The sequence below is a fragment of the Lissotriton helveticus genome, chromosome 4_1 (assembly GCF_964261635.1).
Source record: "Lissotriton helveticus chromosome 4_1, aLisHel1.1, whole genome shotgun sequence".
Taxonomy (NCBI): Eukaryota; Metazoa; Chordata; class Amphibia; order Caudata; family Salamandridae; genus Lissotriton; species Lissotriton helveticus.
Genome location: NC_136063.1, coordinates 73,243,732 through 73,259,668, shown reverse-complemented (window position 1 = coordinate 73,259,668; position 15,937 = coordinate 73,243,732). Strand labels below are relative to the sequence as shown.

General features: G+C 44.5%; 1 protein-coding gene across 1 annotated transcript in view; it reads left to right on the top strand.

The window, feature by feature from the left end:
* The window catches only part of DGAT1 (diacylglycerol O-acyltransferase 1), a 151,983-nt gene that overhangs the window by 99,390 nt on the left and 36,656 nt on the right, over positions 1-15,937 (top strand). Inside the window, exons 9-11 of the mRNA XM_078686451.1 lie at positions 1,011-1,114; positions 6,594-6,632; positions 13,625-13,666. Of these exons, the coding sequence (XP_078542577.1) occupies positions 1,011-1,114; positions 6,594-6,632; positions 13,625-13,666 (185 nt within the window). The remainder of the gene's footprint in view (positions 1-1,010; positions 1,115-6,593; positions 6,633-13,624; positions 13,667-15,937) is intronic.

Sequence of the window (15,937 nt, the reverse complement as noted above, 5' to 3'; positions counted from 1 at the left end):
TCCATGACCAGGATTCTTTGAGTTTGCTGGGTGTCCAACCCCAGCATCTCCAGGCTGAGGAGTTGTTTGCTAAACACAGAGCAGTCACCTTGGAGAAGGTGACCGTGGAGAAGTGTGGCTCACTGGTTAGAGGAGGCAGACCTGGAAGCAGAGGTCAGCCCGGGACCAGGGTTCAATTCCCGGCTCGGCGGGGTCTTGAGTCCTAAAATGTCCATGGACTCGACAATTCTCGCGCCGGTGCCTACTCGATTCACGGGTTCACACTCTGCGACTCTGGGCAATAGCTTGCTTAATCTCCACAACGGCCCCTCGCGGCGGGATGCCTGGCTTTCACCTTGCGGATACCCTGCCGGGGTTATCTCACAGGGGAATACCAGGACGGGTTCCCTAAGCAAGCGCTTAGAAACCGCTTGGTGATTTGCGCTATATAAATTTCTGTACATTTACATTTGTCAGACCATGACTCTGTTATGCATATGCATTCGTCACTTAGTAAATGTGCATTATCTTACTGTATGCAGGAGATTAAAGAATGCACGTAACTCTGAAGAAATAGCGTGTTAAATGCAGCAAGTAACTTGTTGAACATACAGACGCATGTGAAATGTCTTCATTGAAAACAACTGCTCTGTAGTACCTTAGTGGACTTGTTTTGGCCCCGACACTGTTGTGTGTTGCGTGTGATAGATGGAACCTTACTATGGTCCCTCCACCAAACATACATTTTTATCACACTGTGCTCTGGTGTCCTGTCATTCCTTATTTGCACACCTATTCCCTTTTACTGAGGGTGGTGTGGGTGTGTCTGTGTGTGTGTGACTGTCTCACTGATTGATTTATTGCCCCCCCACCCCTTTATATTTTCATCACACCCTAGACCAAGGGCCCCGCTACCCACACACACACGCCCTTATTCCATAGTGCAATGTGCTGTGTGTCTGATCCATTTATATGATCATTCCTGGAATTATCATCTGCCTTTTGAGTGATATTTCCTTCATTTATTTCAGACTTGTATTACTTTGTATGTGCACCAACGCTGTGTTATGAGCTGAATTTTCCTCGATCTCCCAGGATTCGTAAAAGATTTCTTCTCCGGAGACTCTTTGAAATGGTAAGATCTTGCCTTGGTTCAAGAAAACTCTAACAAGTTACAGTAAATTCTGTGGTGTTTGGCTATGGGTCAGAAAAGCTTGTTTCTGTGGGTGAGGCTGTGATGGGGTTTCTGTGTGTGGCTTTGTGCACCGAGATGCCCCCTTTAAGGGGTTATCCAGTGCTTCACTGTAGGTGTGGGATCTTTCATCAATGTGTTTATTTTTCACAGTCGGATTTCAACTAAAGTATGTTTGCTTTAAAGGAATGTCTTTCAATCTGTGGAATAATTGTATGTTTGCACACTTGTTTCCTTGAAAGTTACCCTTGTTTAACAGGAAGGCTGAAAGATACTGTGCCAGTGAAAGAGGCACAGGCTTATGTATTTTCCAAGCAGTTAACACTCATTTGCTCCTGGAGGCAGCTGCTGACAAGAAAACCATTCCAATATCCCATCTCAGTCAGGAGCACAACACTTCCCTCCACTGTGGGATCTTTACTTACTCCAGAATTGGATCTTTCATAGATTCACATGTCTGAACTATCCCCCAGCTTCCAGTCGGTGTTTCTCAATCATCATAGAATCTTAGTTGCTATGCATAAAAGTTGGGTACATTTCCGTGCTAGGACTCATGAACACTTTAATAAGCAACAACATGAAAGGGAGGTTCCCAGAAATCAAACGGACCAGTAGGTTCCGAAATTAACAATTACCCACAGAAAAGCTGAAAATCTTTTAAGTTATTTTATTTTCATTTTTACTTGTAAAAAGTTCATAATTTCAGTGAATCACACAACATATATAATAAATGTAGCGTTAGCCCAGAACTCAAGGGAACATTAAAAACAATTCTGTAAACTCATTCATCCACGCAAAAAACATATCAGTCATACTCATACAGCAAAACATTCATATAAGTATCAACAACTAAGCAAACAACACCCAGACTCTCATCAGTCAGACAGAAAAAAGCGCTGACGCGCGTTTCCGAAATGCCACAGTGGGGAACTCCTTCATCAGAGCGCCAGTCATTTAGTTTGTTGCGGCCATCTAGGTCCTTCAAGACTTTCAAAGTGAATGGAGGAATCCCAATTTCAAAACTTTCTGGGCAAACAGCTTCTTAGTACAGCAAATCTGTGGGCAAGGACAAAATGAGTCAAAACCACATCCCATTAAATAGGGAAAGGGGAATGAAACGGTCTTAGTTATAACAAAGGAGTCAAACAATGGCTGCAAGTGAGTACCATTCAGTCAACATGTAACCAACACACCAACTTATAAATAAAGAAAGGAATATCTCTAAAAAAGTAACATAAAGGAAATAAATACAGTTCCTGGTCAAGGGAGCGTGACAGATCTTACAGTACAGAACCTAGGTGCATACGTAGACTAGTCATGGAAACTACGAAGGAGATAGATGCTGTACATACCAATAGCAAAGGGCTAGGCAGAGTCCAACTAGACACCAAAGGTCACAGCGAGGAAATAGTTTGCACACAAATGTAGGTCTCTAGAAACGTATGTAAATCAAAGAATAAACAGAGGGAAGAGAAAAAAAAAAGGGAACAGAATAAACAGAAATAGCATATATCCTCAAAAGTATAATTAAATGAACCAACATAGTTATACATATATCCTCAAAATAGTAATATGGACATAGTTCTCATATTGCAGTACAGTATCATGAAAAGAGAATATACCGAGGATAACATTTAAAACAGGGTTACTTTTATCTAGACACCTCTACTTCATTTTTACATAAATATCCAAATTTACTAAAGACCTGGTTTTATTATCTAGAGTCAGATGCTAACCTGGGTAGATAGATGAATAATAGTTTGGGAAAACGGGAGAGCCCTGAGGTCCCGATCTCGAGGAATCCGATTCCAAAAAAAGTGTAAATACGTATGTAGCGATATCCTGGAAAGACACAATAAACAGAGTTTCTAATAGATCTAAACTTTAAAGCGCAAGAAATAAAAATATAAATGGACAACGTAAACATAATAATCATAAGAAACAAGGTAGTGTCAAAGGTACTGCAATTTCGAGAAAAGACCACGAAGCGAGGCTCGACCATATGCGGTCTCTAGGTCTAGACACAGTAGCAGGTTACAATTCTAGTGTCTGCCAAAGGCCAGGGATAGGAATATAGGGTACTCCAGAGTATTTACAAAGTTGGGACATAAAATCTCGAGTGCAAAAACTTCAGTGGTAGGTACAAATATATACCTATAGTTTCTCGGTTGTTCGTTTTAAAATGTAGCATGAACAGCGGCCGCTTCCGTTCCTTTATCTAGTATCGCAGAATATCAGTATATTTAGAAACACTTTCCTGATAAAAAAAAAAAAAGGAAAAGAAGCGTCTCAGTGCAGCGAAGGGAGGAGATAGGCACCCAGCAAGATCTAACATGCTGTATATTATGAAGGTATTCGTCTAGTCGCTAAGAGATACAAGAAACTGGTGGAACAGCAGCAAAAGTAATTACCTAAAAGTCTCCTGCTAGTTAGAATACCGATGATGGATGGATCTGGCCGCTTCAATAATTTAGTCTAGGTAAATAGCGAGCAGGCATCTTTTAAACCTTCCTAAGGAAAGGGAAAAAGCGTCTTAGCACAACGAACAGATAACAAGAAAAATTAACACCTAGCAGAGATATTACCGCTACATAGGGGCAGACTTACTTGGCACATAGAGACGCAAGGATCGAAAAATCTGCCGTTTCGGACAGGCTCCGCACCGCAAAAGAGATGAAACAGATAGCGGGCAGGGAGGTATATATACTACGTTCAATTAGGCTAATACACAGCACCTGTGTGTAAGGGAGTTCGGCGGGATGGACGCTAGAACGTCAACCAACAATCCAGATCCCCCGGGCGTATAATTGGAGCCGCCCTTTTGAGAGAAAAGCTACTCTGACCAATAGAAACCATATATAGAACACTTTAAACCAATAAAGGAGTGAGGGTGAACAGTCTCTCAATTCATTGCAGACAAACACCCCCCTCAGTGTATCAAAGGCACAGCTTTTGCAATATTTAGCAATGTTCCCTATTGTGAAAAACAAGAGGAAAGCCTGCAAATCTAAATTGCACCACATGGTAATCTCATTTACTGCCTAAATTCCACTTCACTGATTCCAGTGATGGGCTTTACAGCTGAAAAAAGCAACCTGTCTCTTAAGACTCTAGGGGCTTCCGTATCCCATGATGTCTTGTACTAACAGGCTGCTTCTGAGAGTTAGTTCTTTTCGAAGGATCTGGTGATCTACAAACTTTTCTTAATTCCCTCTGGCCCTTACAGAAAATAATACCTGGGGGAGGCATAAGGGTGGTTTAGGACTTCATGGAAGATTTCTACAGTAGAGACCTGGGCCTTCAAGTAAGTAACCATTTATGTTGCATTGTAGGATCTTTACTCCTATTCATAAAACATTAGACTAGTGTCCAGAAAATCCCTAAAACATGAGGTTCTCGTCCGTGAGGAAGAAGGGGTGGAACAATTGCAGAAATGTATGTACTCCTAGTAGAGAAGTTGGTGGAAGAGGTTTTTCAAGACAGCCTAATCCTCCCTCGATTGAATTCTAGCATCAGGATCCAGATGGGAGTGCCTTGTGAAATATGAACAAACTTCCAAGCGGCTGACCTACATATATCCGCTGAAGGTACATTCTGCAAATCAGCCTGCAGTAGCTGCCTTCACTCTGATGAAACATCCTTTTGGGCTGCTCGATCGGTGTAGTACCTAGTTGATAACAAAGTGTAATGAAGGAAACAATCCATTGTGAAAGACTGTTTAGAGCTAAATAAATCTGGGTGCAAGAGACTAATTGATAAACAGTCGGTCTGACTTCCTTAAGGTGTTAATACTTTCTTGTTAAAACTGTACAGCGTTTCTGACATCCAGAGCATAAAGCGCATTTAGCCTGTGTGCTTGCATTACCAAAATATATATAAGCAGATGGATAAACTGATTGTGAGGAAGTAAATTATTAATTGAGGTGTATGGTAGTTCAGCACATGTAGTAAAATCACTTGCCTGCTAGGTCCAGGTAAATGTTTCAATAATTTAAATCGGAGCGCAATCCGTGATAGCCATGGCACAGAGGAGATGGGTCTAACGGAACATAACAAAAATCCCACTCCAATTTATAGAAAAAAAAAGTAAAATGCAAGAAACTGACACCAAAACTACAAAATTCCAATAAGGAGAACTGGAGATATGAATTTTAGAAGATTTAGGAAAAAAGTGTGAAAAAGCACTAAGCAGTAATAAGTAGTAATAAGTCTATGGTCCAGGTAGACCGGGTCGTTTCAGGTTGACCGCCATGAGGCATGGATCGGGCACCCCACCTAGGTTCATCCCAGTCAGATTTTACCTTGGAACTCCGTCTCTGAAATGTAAGTCGAAATCCGTCGTAGGCGCAAAGTTGGGGGCTGTATCCAAGGAAGTCCTCTCGAAGTTGTTTTTTTTTTTTTTTTAGTTTATTGCAGTATCTATAAATAGCCATTCACATTTGACTTACCAGTTCTAAGTAGCAGTGAAAGGTTTGTTATGTAAATACACTATAATAGCTTGTGTGCTTCTCAGTGACCGTGATCCTTACACCTTGTATGTCTCCTCTTGCCCCCCGCTAGTCCTGCGTTTTTCATCCATTGGTACCAAGCATGCTGGGAATTGCCAGCCCTTATAAAGACACATCCCTTTAAAGAACACTACATCATGACACAGTACCAGTCCACTTCCGCTCTCAGAATTCACCCACCCCTGCAATGACTTGCTGACTATTGTTGCTTTTACCCCTGTAAAGTGTTTTGCCCCTGTTCAGCACATCACTACTTTTCGCCTTTCGGCTACATTTACATTGTGCAAATGCTGCATGCTTTTGTCTAAATGACGTAAGCAATAGTTCACTCCAAGGTCACTTAGTAGTTTGCCAATAAAATTAAGGCCTGCCTGAACGGCTCACCAATAAACCAATCTAGTTAACAAATGCATATTCCTTGTTAAGTAAAATTTCCATACAAAGTGTGATGAAATGAAACAAAATATGGTAAAAACCCTGCAAAAACTGAAGTAGTCGAATGTTTTTATTCTTAACCCCTTGCATGCTTCGGACGGCCCTGGCTGTCCGACATCACCGTGGGCGTGTGCAGAGGACGGCCGGGGGCTGTCCCAATCCCGCCCACTATTCAAATCTCCTGCACAGTGCGAATATGTGTGCGGCATGCAAGGGGTTAAAACTCTTACAGATGGAATCCATTTCAAAGTCCATCAGTTCTCAACTGTATACTATCAAACCTGCGTTTGCGGTAACCTTGCAAAGTTAATTGAGATTATATCAAAAAGTCTGCACCCATCCTCAGGCCATGCTATGCTGATGTATGTTATTTTGTATCCTGAGCCGCTTGACTCTTAAGGTGGCCTTATTTGCATGTTATGTTTGTGACATTTTCATTCTGTATTTAAATAAGGGCCTATGTTTGTGTTTTTTTCCAGCTTTTCTTTATTCAGTTACTTATTGGGCTGATCCAGCAGGTAAGAGGTTTTCCTCTGTGCCACTGACTTATACATTTTCTTCCCATACTAATTGGTGAGGCAGTTTAGAAGTACAAACATTGTCCTTACCCTCATGCAGATGTGTCCTTCAGCTACAGCGGGTGTGCTCGTGTTAAACCTCAGGAGTGGTCTTTTACAGAAGACTTTACAAACCAATGTTATTCAGAAGTACTACAATAAATTGGTGTCCTGGTGTCATACACACTCAGTTCATTAAGTTTAAATCTAGAATTTGATATGAAATGAAAAAGACTCTTATATAGGGCATGGCTACTCGGGAGCATCCCAGCGCTTAGGAGTGACCAGAAGGGAAAGGGCAGAGTGCGGAGAGCCCAGGCAAGCCTGGGGATCTAGGCCCTAGGGAAAAGCCAGGTTGTTAACTTTCTTCGAAATGCGAGGAGATTGGGCTCCTGGCGAAAGGACGGGGGCAGGGAGTTCCAGAATTTTTCCGCATTATATGAAAAAAGACGGCCGCCAGAACGGGCCTTATTGATTCTAGGGATCTCTGCAAGGTTCAAATCGTAAGAGCGCAGAGTTCTGGGTGCTTTGTATGGTCTGATCATCTTATCTAGAATGGGGGGGCCTCTGCCATGGAGAGTTTTATGTACCATACAGAGTGTCTTGAAATGGATCCGTTCCTTCACCGGAAGCCAATGGAGAGCATTCAACTCGGGTTTGGCTGAGGAGTGAAGACTGGTGCCCATTAACAGTCTCGCCGCCGAATTCTGGACGACCTGAAGTTGCCGGATCACCGATGTTGGTGCTCCTAGGTAGAACGCGTTACCGTAATCTAACCTAGATAGGACTAGGGCCTGGACTAGGATTTTCTTGGCTTTTTCTGGCAATTGAGGAAGGATTTTACGGATCGTCTTCAGTAGCCCAAAGCAAGTGGCTGCTGTTTTTCTTGCTTGAGGTTTAAACGAAAGGTCCACATTGAGCCAATTGCCCAAGCTCTTGATCTCGGTTTTGGAGATGGGGCCGGGGCCCATACAGGGGGGGCCACAGTTTGGAGGTGTCAAATGTGGCCTGCCTTCCTAGTAGCATCAGCTCGGTCTTTCCACCATTCAATTTGAGGTGAGACTGGTCCATCCATTTAGCTACTAATTCCAGGCAGCTGCACAGATTCGTGGGGGGGGGGCTCTGCCTGGTTCAAAGAGACCACCAACTGGGTGTCATCAGCGTAGCTTACTAGTTGAATCCCGAAAGGGGCCACTATCTCCGCTAAGGGAGCCATGTACACGTTAAACAGTGTGGGGCTGAGGGAGGAGCCCTGCGGCACCCCACACTGCAACGTTACCGAGGAGGAGCAGCTGTTGTCCGCAAACACCTTAAAAAACCTGTCCCTAAGGAAAGATTCGAGCCACGCAAGGGCTTTGCCCGGGACTCCGATGTTATTAAGGCGAGATAGGAGGATACGGTGATTAACCGTATCAAAGGCGGTGCTGAGGTCCAGGAGGATGATGGCCACGCTGCCACCTGCGTCCAAGATCCTCCTGGACTCCTCAACCACCCTCGGCAGAGCTGTTTCCGTTCCCTGCCCTTTGCGGAACCCTGTTTGGGATGAGTGAAGCAGATTAGATGTTTCTAAAAATGAGGCAAGTTGACTGTTTACAAACTTTTCAGTCAACTTGCTGATGCCAGGGAGAAGGGAAATAGGGCGACAATTGGAAAGGTCGCCAGGGTCAAGGTTAGGTTTCTTTATCAAGGCCTTAACCATGGCCATTTTCCAATCTCGTGGAACCGTGCCTGACTCAATCGAGGAGTTGACCAGATTGACAATGGGCTTACTATTGTGGGGCAGGGCTGAGTTTAGGATATTCATCGGCGCAGGATCAAGCGGGGGACCGCTCTTTATGGCATTCAGAAGAAGGGGTAGGAGGTCCACACTAAGCGGAGAAAAGAAAGAAAGCCGGGGAAGCGCCGATTGAGTATTAGGGAGTGGGGGAGGTTCAACAGAGGATATGGGAGGAAGGGTAAGGAGGATCTTTTGGATTTTTGTAGCGAAGAAATTCGCCAGTTCTTCACAGCGGGCACCTGTTTCATCTGGGGTGGACGGCGGGTCAGGGGCTTTTAGCAAAGTTTTAACAATTCTGAACATCTCTCTTGGGGCATTAGCGGAGGCCTCAATTTTATCTGCGTAGAAGATGGATTTGGCGGAATTTAGGGCAGATTTATAGTCCTTTATGGAGGCTCTATATTTACTTTTCTTCTCAGGGTTGAAGTCTTTCCGCCACGGTCTCTCCTCCTGTTTACACTCTTGTTTAAGAGTCCTAAGTTCCGTGCTAAACCACGGTTGATTAGTGGGGCCCTTTTTAATAATAGATTTTTTTGGGAGCACGATGTCAAGTGACTGCTCTATCCAATGATTGAATTCACTGTTTGCTATATCTATATCCGAATTGGTGGAGGGTTCAGTCGTCCTCAGAATTCCTACCCAATCGTGGATCTCAAGTTTGGGCCAATGTCTAGCTAATGCTCTATGAAAAGGTTTAGTTGGGCCGGGGCAGGGAACCTTCCAGATAAAAGGGATTACCATGTGGTCCGACCACGGGATCGGATACGGGTCCTCAGTTGTTAGGCCTGGGATGTTCGAAAATATTGGGTCCAGGAGATTACCTTTAGAGTGGGTAGGACACCGAACTTTTAGGCTCAAATCACAAGACCCCAGATCTTTGGTCAGATCTGTGGCTGTGGAGTCTAGTGGATCGTTAAAGTGAAGGTTCATGTTCCCCAGCACCGTGAAATTAGATGCTGTGCTAGCCAGGTCCATTACTGCTTCGACTAGTCCCTCGTAAAATTGTCCTGGGGGTCCAGGTGGGCGATATATCAGGAGTCCTGAGAAGGAGGTTTCTGGGGATAAAGTGATGGAGAAATGTACATTTTCACAATCCGGGATAGGGTTGCCTAGTAGACGACATACTAGATGATCTTTATAAAGGATGGCAATCCCTCCTCCGACCTTGGATACTCTGTCAATATGTTGGATCAGGTATCCTGGTGGTAGGGCCTGGACAATATCTGGGCCAGAGTTGGGTCCCAACCAAGATTCGGTGATAAAGAGAATGTCGAGTGCCAGACTGTGCAGGAGGAGGGAAATTTCAGTGGCATGCTTAGGTAGTGATCGGCAGTTTAATAATGCCATATTTAGTTTCACCTCCGGTTTCCCTCTGGTTTCATCGGGGCTCGTCACTTTGAAGGGGCAGTACTGGCATGAGAATTGACGGTACGCAAAGTCTATAGAGTGGCTGCATGGGAATGGAGTGTAGAACGAGAGTAAGTAAGTTGGGAATTAGTTGCTGGGGCAGAGGTCCTGGTCCCTGGGCCCGACCGTGCGCAAACGGGCTTACCTCTGGCGCGCCGTCGGTGCGCCCGCTGCGCGCCGTCGCTGCGCGCCAGTGTTTCCAGTTCTAGTTATCGAGGGTGAAAACCCGTCCCAACCACTAGAGCGCCTCCCCACCTATGGCGGCCACTGATGGAAAGGCCTGCCTCACTCAGCCAAGATGGAGCGGCCGTGTGAAGGGAGTGAGTGTTCCCGCTCAAGCGGCGGGTGCCCAGTAATGATTTTAAAGTGCGGGTAAGTGGGGGTACAAGTCTGGTTAAGTCTGCAAAACCACCCAGTGTCTATACCGGCTCTACCACTGCCATCTTACCCGGTGTCTAGTTTTGCTCCTCTTATCTTGGGCTGTGTTTGTCCTCGTTTCCAACGTGTTGTGAATAGCTGTTATTGTAAGCAGTATTGCGGAATCTCCCAAATTATTCTCTGCCTCTTGTGTTATCCTGATGGCAGGGTTGAAAGCTTTCATCCTGCCCACCTTCAGCATTTATTTATTTATTGTGTTGAAGCTAGGCACACCATATAAAATAAACCAAACCTTTTTCTGTGTTTGCTTCTCTGGCTTGTGCCATCCATGGCTTCAATTAGAGGGCTGCTTCTGATGGATACTTTTAGCTGCAGATTTTTCACCTTATTATATACCCCAGGCACCAGAATCCATTCAAGGAATTTTGTAGCAGTGCTCCCACATTGATTCCATATCACCCCAGAAGTAATGGAATGCAGTCTCATATAAGTGCCATCTTGCATGCTGACATAACTTCCTTTCTTTCCCTACCTTATGATGCAGATTCAGAGCTTCACTCCCAACTCTGTTAATCTTCTGACACTTTTAGAACTTTTTCCCAGTGTGCTAGGAAATGATTTCCCCAGCAGAAAATTACAGGATTAAAGCTGTGAGGCACCTGAAGGCCGCGTATGTTGGTCACAGACCCCCATGAGGTGAGCCTTTAGTTCCTCGGCTCTTTGTCGTGTTATAAAAGTGCCCAAAAGCACCTGAAGCAATTCGAGACTATGAGGTGAAGATGTACGTCTGATAACACAAGAAGAACTTGCGGTCTTCGCACAGCTCCTTCTCCGATACCCAGGCTCCATCACTGGGATGTTCTTGATAACGCTACACCGCCCAGTCAAAGTCCTCTGGTAAGTGCAAGCAATGTGGGCCTCAACCACATTGAGCCTGGATCAGCAACATGTTCGCCCTTGCTTTCATTTAATGATGCCCTTTTTGATAGTCCGATGGTTACCTGGTCGAAACCATGCATTTGCCTGCCTGTTAACCGAAACCATGCATTTGCCTGCCTGTTAACCGCAAGTGGCAGAAGTCACAGGCCAGCACCTGGTGATCTGGATTTTCACACCAAGAACCCTACTCTACAGTCTCCTTGTAACGCCCTCACGCAGTAAGCTGAACCCTAACTCATTTGCAACCAGTCCTCCAGATAGAGAATCGAAAAGACACTAAATAGCGATAAGTGGTATCAAAATTGCCCCTAAAGCACGGGCTACACAAGGTGCAGAGAGGGATGGTATCCTAAAATACAGCAAATCAACCATATAGAATAGATTTAAGAGAGGGCTCAGAAGAGAACAGTTTAGCTATCTCGCGTACAAGCCAAATACTAAACATTTCATTTGAACTTTTAAAGGGGTTGTTTGTTTAAAAAATGAAGTCCTCTTGTAACCTGCAACATTTTGCTGCTCCTAGGCCTAACACTGTATGCACTCCTCCTGCACTGCAGAATGCAGCTGCAAGCGAACCAGAACCCGATCCTTAGAATACGACTCTGGAACCAAGGCGCCTGCACCCAGGCTCTAGCCGTACAGGTCAGCAGTTTTAAAGCGCAGGTCCCGGCAGCAGCAGCCAGGTGGCATGGTTTCCAGGGGGCAGTCCAGTACTGCTCATGCTGGACTTTCTGCACTGACGCCACCTGCTCTGCTCTGATCACTCAGTTCAGCCGATACAAGCAGCTGGCTTGGACGAGGGTGGGTAAGAGCTGAAATTAACAAAACAATGAAGATCACCATTAAAGAGGAATTAACAAGGGGAAGTGAGCTACTCATCTGCGAGCTACTCGCAGGGTGTCTGCGAGCTACTCGCAGGGTGTCTGCGAGCTACTCGCAGGGTGTCTGCGAGCTACTCGCAGGGTGTCTGCGAGCTACTCGCAGGGTTGTCTGCAAGCTACTGGTTGGGGGTGGTCGGCGGGTTGGAGATCCCTGATCTAGAGCTCAGCCGTACTCATTTGGACTCAGTGCAGGTCTACTGCTGAAACCTGTGATGTACATTTATTGCCAGGGATAGTGTTTCAGGATTTTTACCACCCGCCGAAATTAGCAGAGAGCGTGGGGTGGAAAGATCACAAAGAATTGATGTCCTGGCAAGACACTGGGCATGTGTTCCCTCCATCATAGAGGAGCATGTAGGACTTTTGAAGTCTCAGATAGGAGTCTGTGGCTTCCTACTCCCATATATGGTTGTGCATGCAAAGAATCATAGGGGGTTGCACTAATCAAGGCAAGCAATTATTTTACTTCAGGGAACAGTGCAAGAAAGGAGGAGCCTTTTACTGCTGGGCTATTCTGTTTCTCAGCGCCTGTCTAGAACAAAACGTGTATCCTGACCATATCCCAAACTAGAAACTCCAAGAAGGGTTGGGAGGTGTCTGCAACATTTCGTCAGACCAAAGAAAGCGATACATGGCCCAAAAAGCAACAGAGCCAACAGGACCTCTGTTGCTTGGTGTCCATATTTGTTATGGCAACACCCACCTTCCGGGGAGGTGTTTCAATTGGATCTGCCTCTTTCCCACTTTCCCTTCTTTCTTTCACATTTCTGTTCCAAAAATCCAAGGGCAAATAGGTCTGTTGGAAGAGGCAATCTATGACCATTTACCTCATTGGATGGTTCACAAGTGTAAACAATGAGGTGGATAGGTTACAAATTCTACTGTTTTAACCCGTTCGCTGCGCGTGTCGGCCAACAGCCGTCACAAGCTCTACCTCGGTAGTGCTGTGCACGTCCGTTGGCCGACTCGGCCCCGCCCACTCTTTCAAACCGCCACTCCGTGGCGGAATTCGCACCGTGGTTAAGCGGTTAAATGTATGTATTTTTGTGGTGGTTGGTATAATAGTTTTCCAGAAATATTCTAAAGATACGAACACCTGCGAGCAGTAGTTATAGGTCACTCCTTGAGCGTATCCACTTTGATGCGTTGTAATGTTCGATTAGATGACATCTGTAACTTACTCTGATTGGTCCTGGTTGTCCTTGTCCCGTATTGGGCAAGAGGCTCCAACGTTCGAGCGCAAGACAGTTTTGGCAATCCGTTTTGCATGTATGTAGCCTAGATTATCTTTGGACACTGAAGATTAATAAATCTGACTTCTAATCGTGTACTTCAATTTATACATATATTTAAAAAACTTAAATCAGCTGAACTTGACACACTACATTATGCAATGTTTAAAATGTCACTGAATACAGCTTTGCATGTCCATCCTAGACAGCAAATCTGCAAAGTCGTACCCACCTAACAAAATAAATTGTGCACATTTTTTGTATTTACCTGATCCTATCAAAGTGGTAGCAAGTAAATGTCATTATCTGTCACTGAAATGTCTATTTGTTTTATTTCAGTGGATTGTTCCTTCAGTTCAGAACTCCATGAAACCCTTTAGGGTAAGTTTTTAGCAACTTAAATAGTGTGTCCTTTCTGTGTGTTTCCAGGAAGAAAGCTGATGCCCCCCCCCCTCTGATATGAGGTTGCTCACCCCCTTCCTATACCCCTTTTCATCCTGTTTATTTTCAGTTCAATCTTCATTCTTGTCAGTCACAGAAAATTATTATTAGCATTTTGAAGCATGGTAACTTCAAGAGGATTGAGCTAAATGATTAATAATCTAGAGGTTTTATAATTTCATATCACAAAGCCCTATTGAAATTGGCATTAATGTATTCTTTTATGCCATCCAAGTTTGATCATTGTAGATACGTGTCTTTTCCCAGGAACCCCAAGTACCTTAACGTGTGCACTGCTATGTTATATGTGAATTGCCTGCACCCATATTGTGTTGGTGAATGAAGAGGTTTATTGTTGCGTATACTTTTTGTCTATGTTTTAGGTGCTTTAAGAGGACACTACAGTTGAAAGACAAATTATTGAGAAGAAAATCTTAACATTTTGTCATATTTATGGCCAGACCTCAGTATCAACACCTTGTTTATCTCCATCACACGACTTCATGACTGTTCCTGTAGTTGAATAGCTCTGTGTGGAGGATCCCAGCCCACTCTTCTAGAGATTTGTACTTCCAAAGATAAATGCCAATCTCTGTCTAAGCTTGTTTTTTTAAGTAATCTCTTTAGAAGCACAAATGTGGATTTTGCCTCTTTCATAACGTGTTTACAATGGAAAACGAAAGTGAAACTAAACAGGTGGGCAGTATTAGGTAATGAAACCACTTCAAAAATGTAATTGCTCCTTAGATTACCCTTTCCCCTGGTGCCAGACTGGATCTGGAAAGTGTGCTCAGCAGTGTTAAGTCACTCATACAGGTGGGTCTATCTGGTGTTGGTAATAGTCACGTAGCGTCACTGGGTGTAGCTCTGTGTAAGGTTCTGTGCTTGCCAGCAATGTTCAATCCTTTTTTCCACACCTCCATACACATGGGATCTACAGTCACTGCATTGTTCTCAGATGTTCTTCAGTTTGTATTTTTTTTCTACTTTTGAGTGGAATGTCTCCTCCCCAGGCTTTGTGCCATGCTTGTCCTCTCAGACACATGACTCTGTTGGCCCTGCGACCCCATTGCCTCTCTCTGTGAAAATCTCATGACGCGCCATAATTTAACCTTTGTGCCCGTATGTCCCCAAAAGCCATATCAGAGACTGGGTAAGAATTGTGCACGGCCTCTTCTAATGGAACTAAAGTTTGCCATCAAATCTAGAACTTGATGCAGAGTCCCTGCCAGTGCTGCCCTTCTGAAAGGAGGCAAAGAAACTTGAAGAGGATTATATGCTTTCCTCCTCAGCCCCTCCTGTGGACGAGTTGGAGATATTGTGGAGCGCCCCTCTTCCTACCCAGACACAGTTCTGACACTGGAGTCCATACCTTAGGTGAGTTCCCCTCCTGGGCACTTTTCAAGTCAGAAGGAGGCTTTGCAAAGCACCAGGCTGGAGACTTGCTGCTCCGTCTCTAGTGCATTTCCTCCAGACAGCAGGGTTTGAAGTCCTCTTCGGCTACACCGGATATTGCCTCGAAGCCAATAACGTCAGTCCTGGCGCTGCCTCTTAGAGTCAGAGCTGTTTACATCTCCCAAGCAGTTACTTAAAGAATCTTCAGAACCTCCTTTTGGGTATTTACCATCGCTTGCGCTGTTACTAATGTAATAGTTGACGTTACTAAAGCTACTGATGTCAAAAGACCTTCCAGTCTACTATTGCTATACGATTTCCACGAATAGGAATGTCTCTTTACTCTGGCCATCACTAGGTGGAGATAAGTTGTCACCTTAATGATGTTTTCAGTCCTACTGAGATGTATTGTTCTTTCTGCCAGCTGATGTAGACGCAGACCATTCCTCCTCTGAGCTCAACGACAGCTTTACTAGACGACGTACCGTATGTTAGAAGCCTGGATACTGCTCTGGAGTAGGAGTTCCCAGTGCCAGAAGGCCTGTATACTACACAGAATATAGCCTTGGAGCCACAGGCTTCAAAATATATTCTGTTTAACAAAGTTTGAATGAAGTGAGTTCCAGAGGCTTGGGAGAAGCCCCAGGCTGTCCATGCATTTTCAAGATCTACCTTCTATTTACTTGTCTCTTCCTACTCAGGAAAGCATCATGGTTAAAGATCCTCATACAGACTGAGGCAAAACATTATACTGTACCCTCAGCTCCTCCATATGAGGGGTCAAAATGATCTGATGTGTTAGGAAGGAAAGGCTTT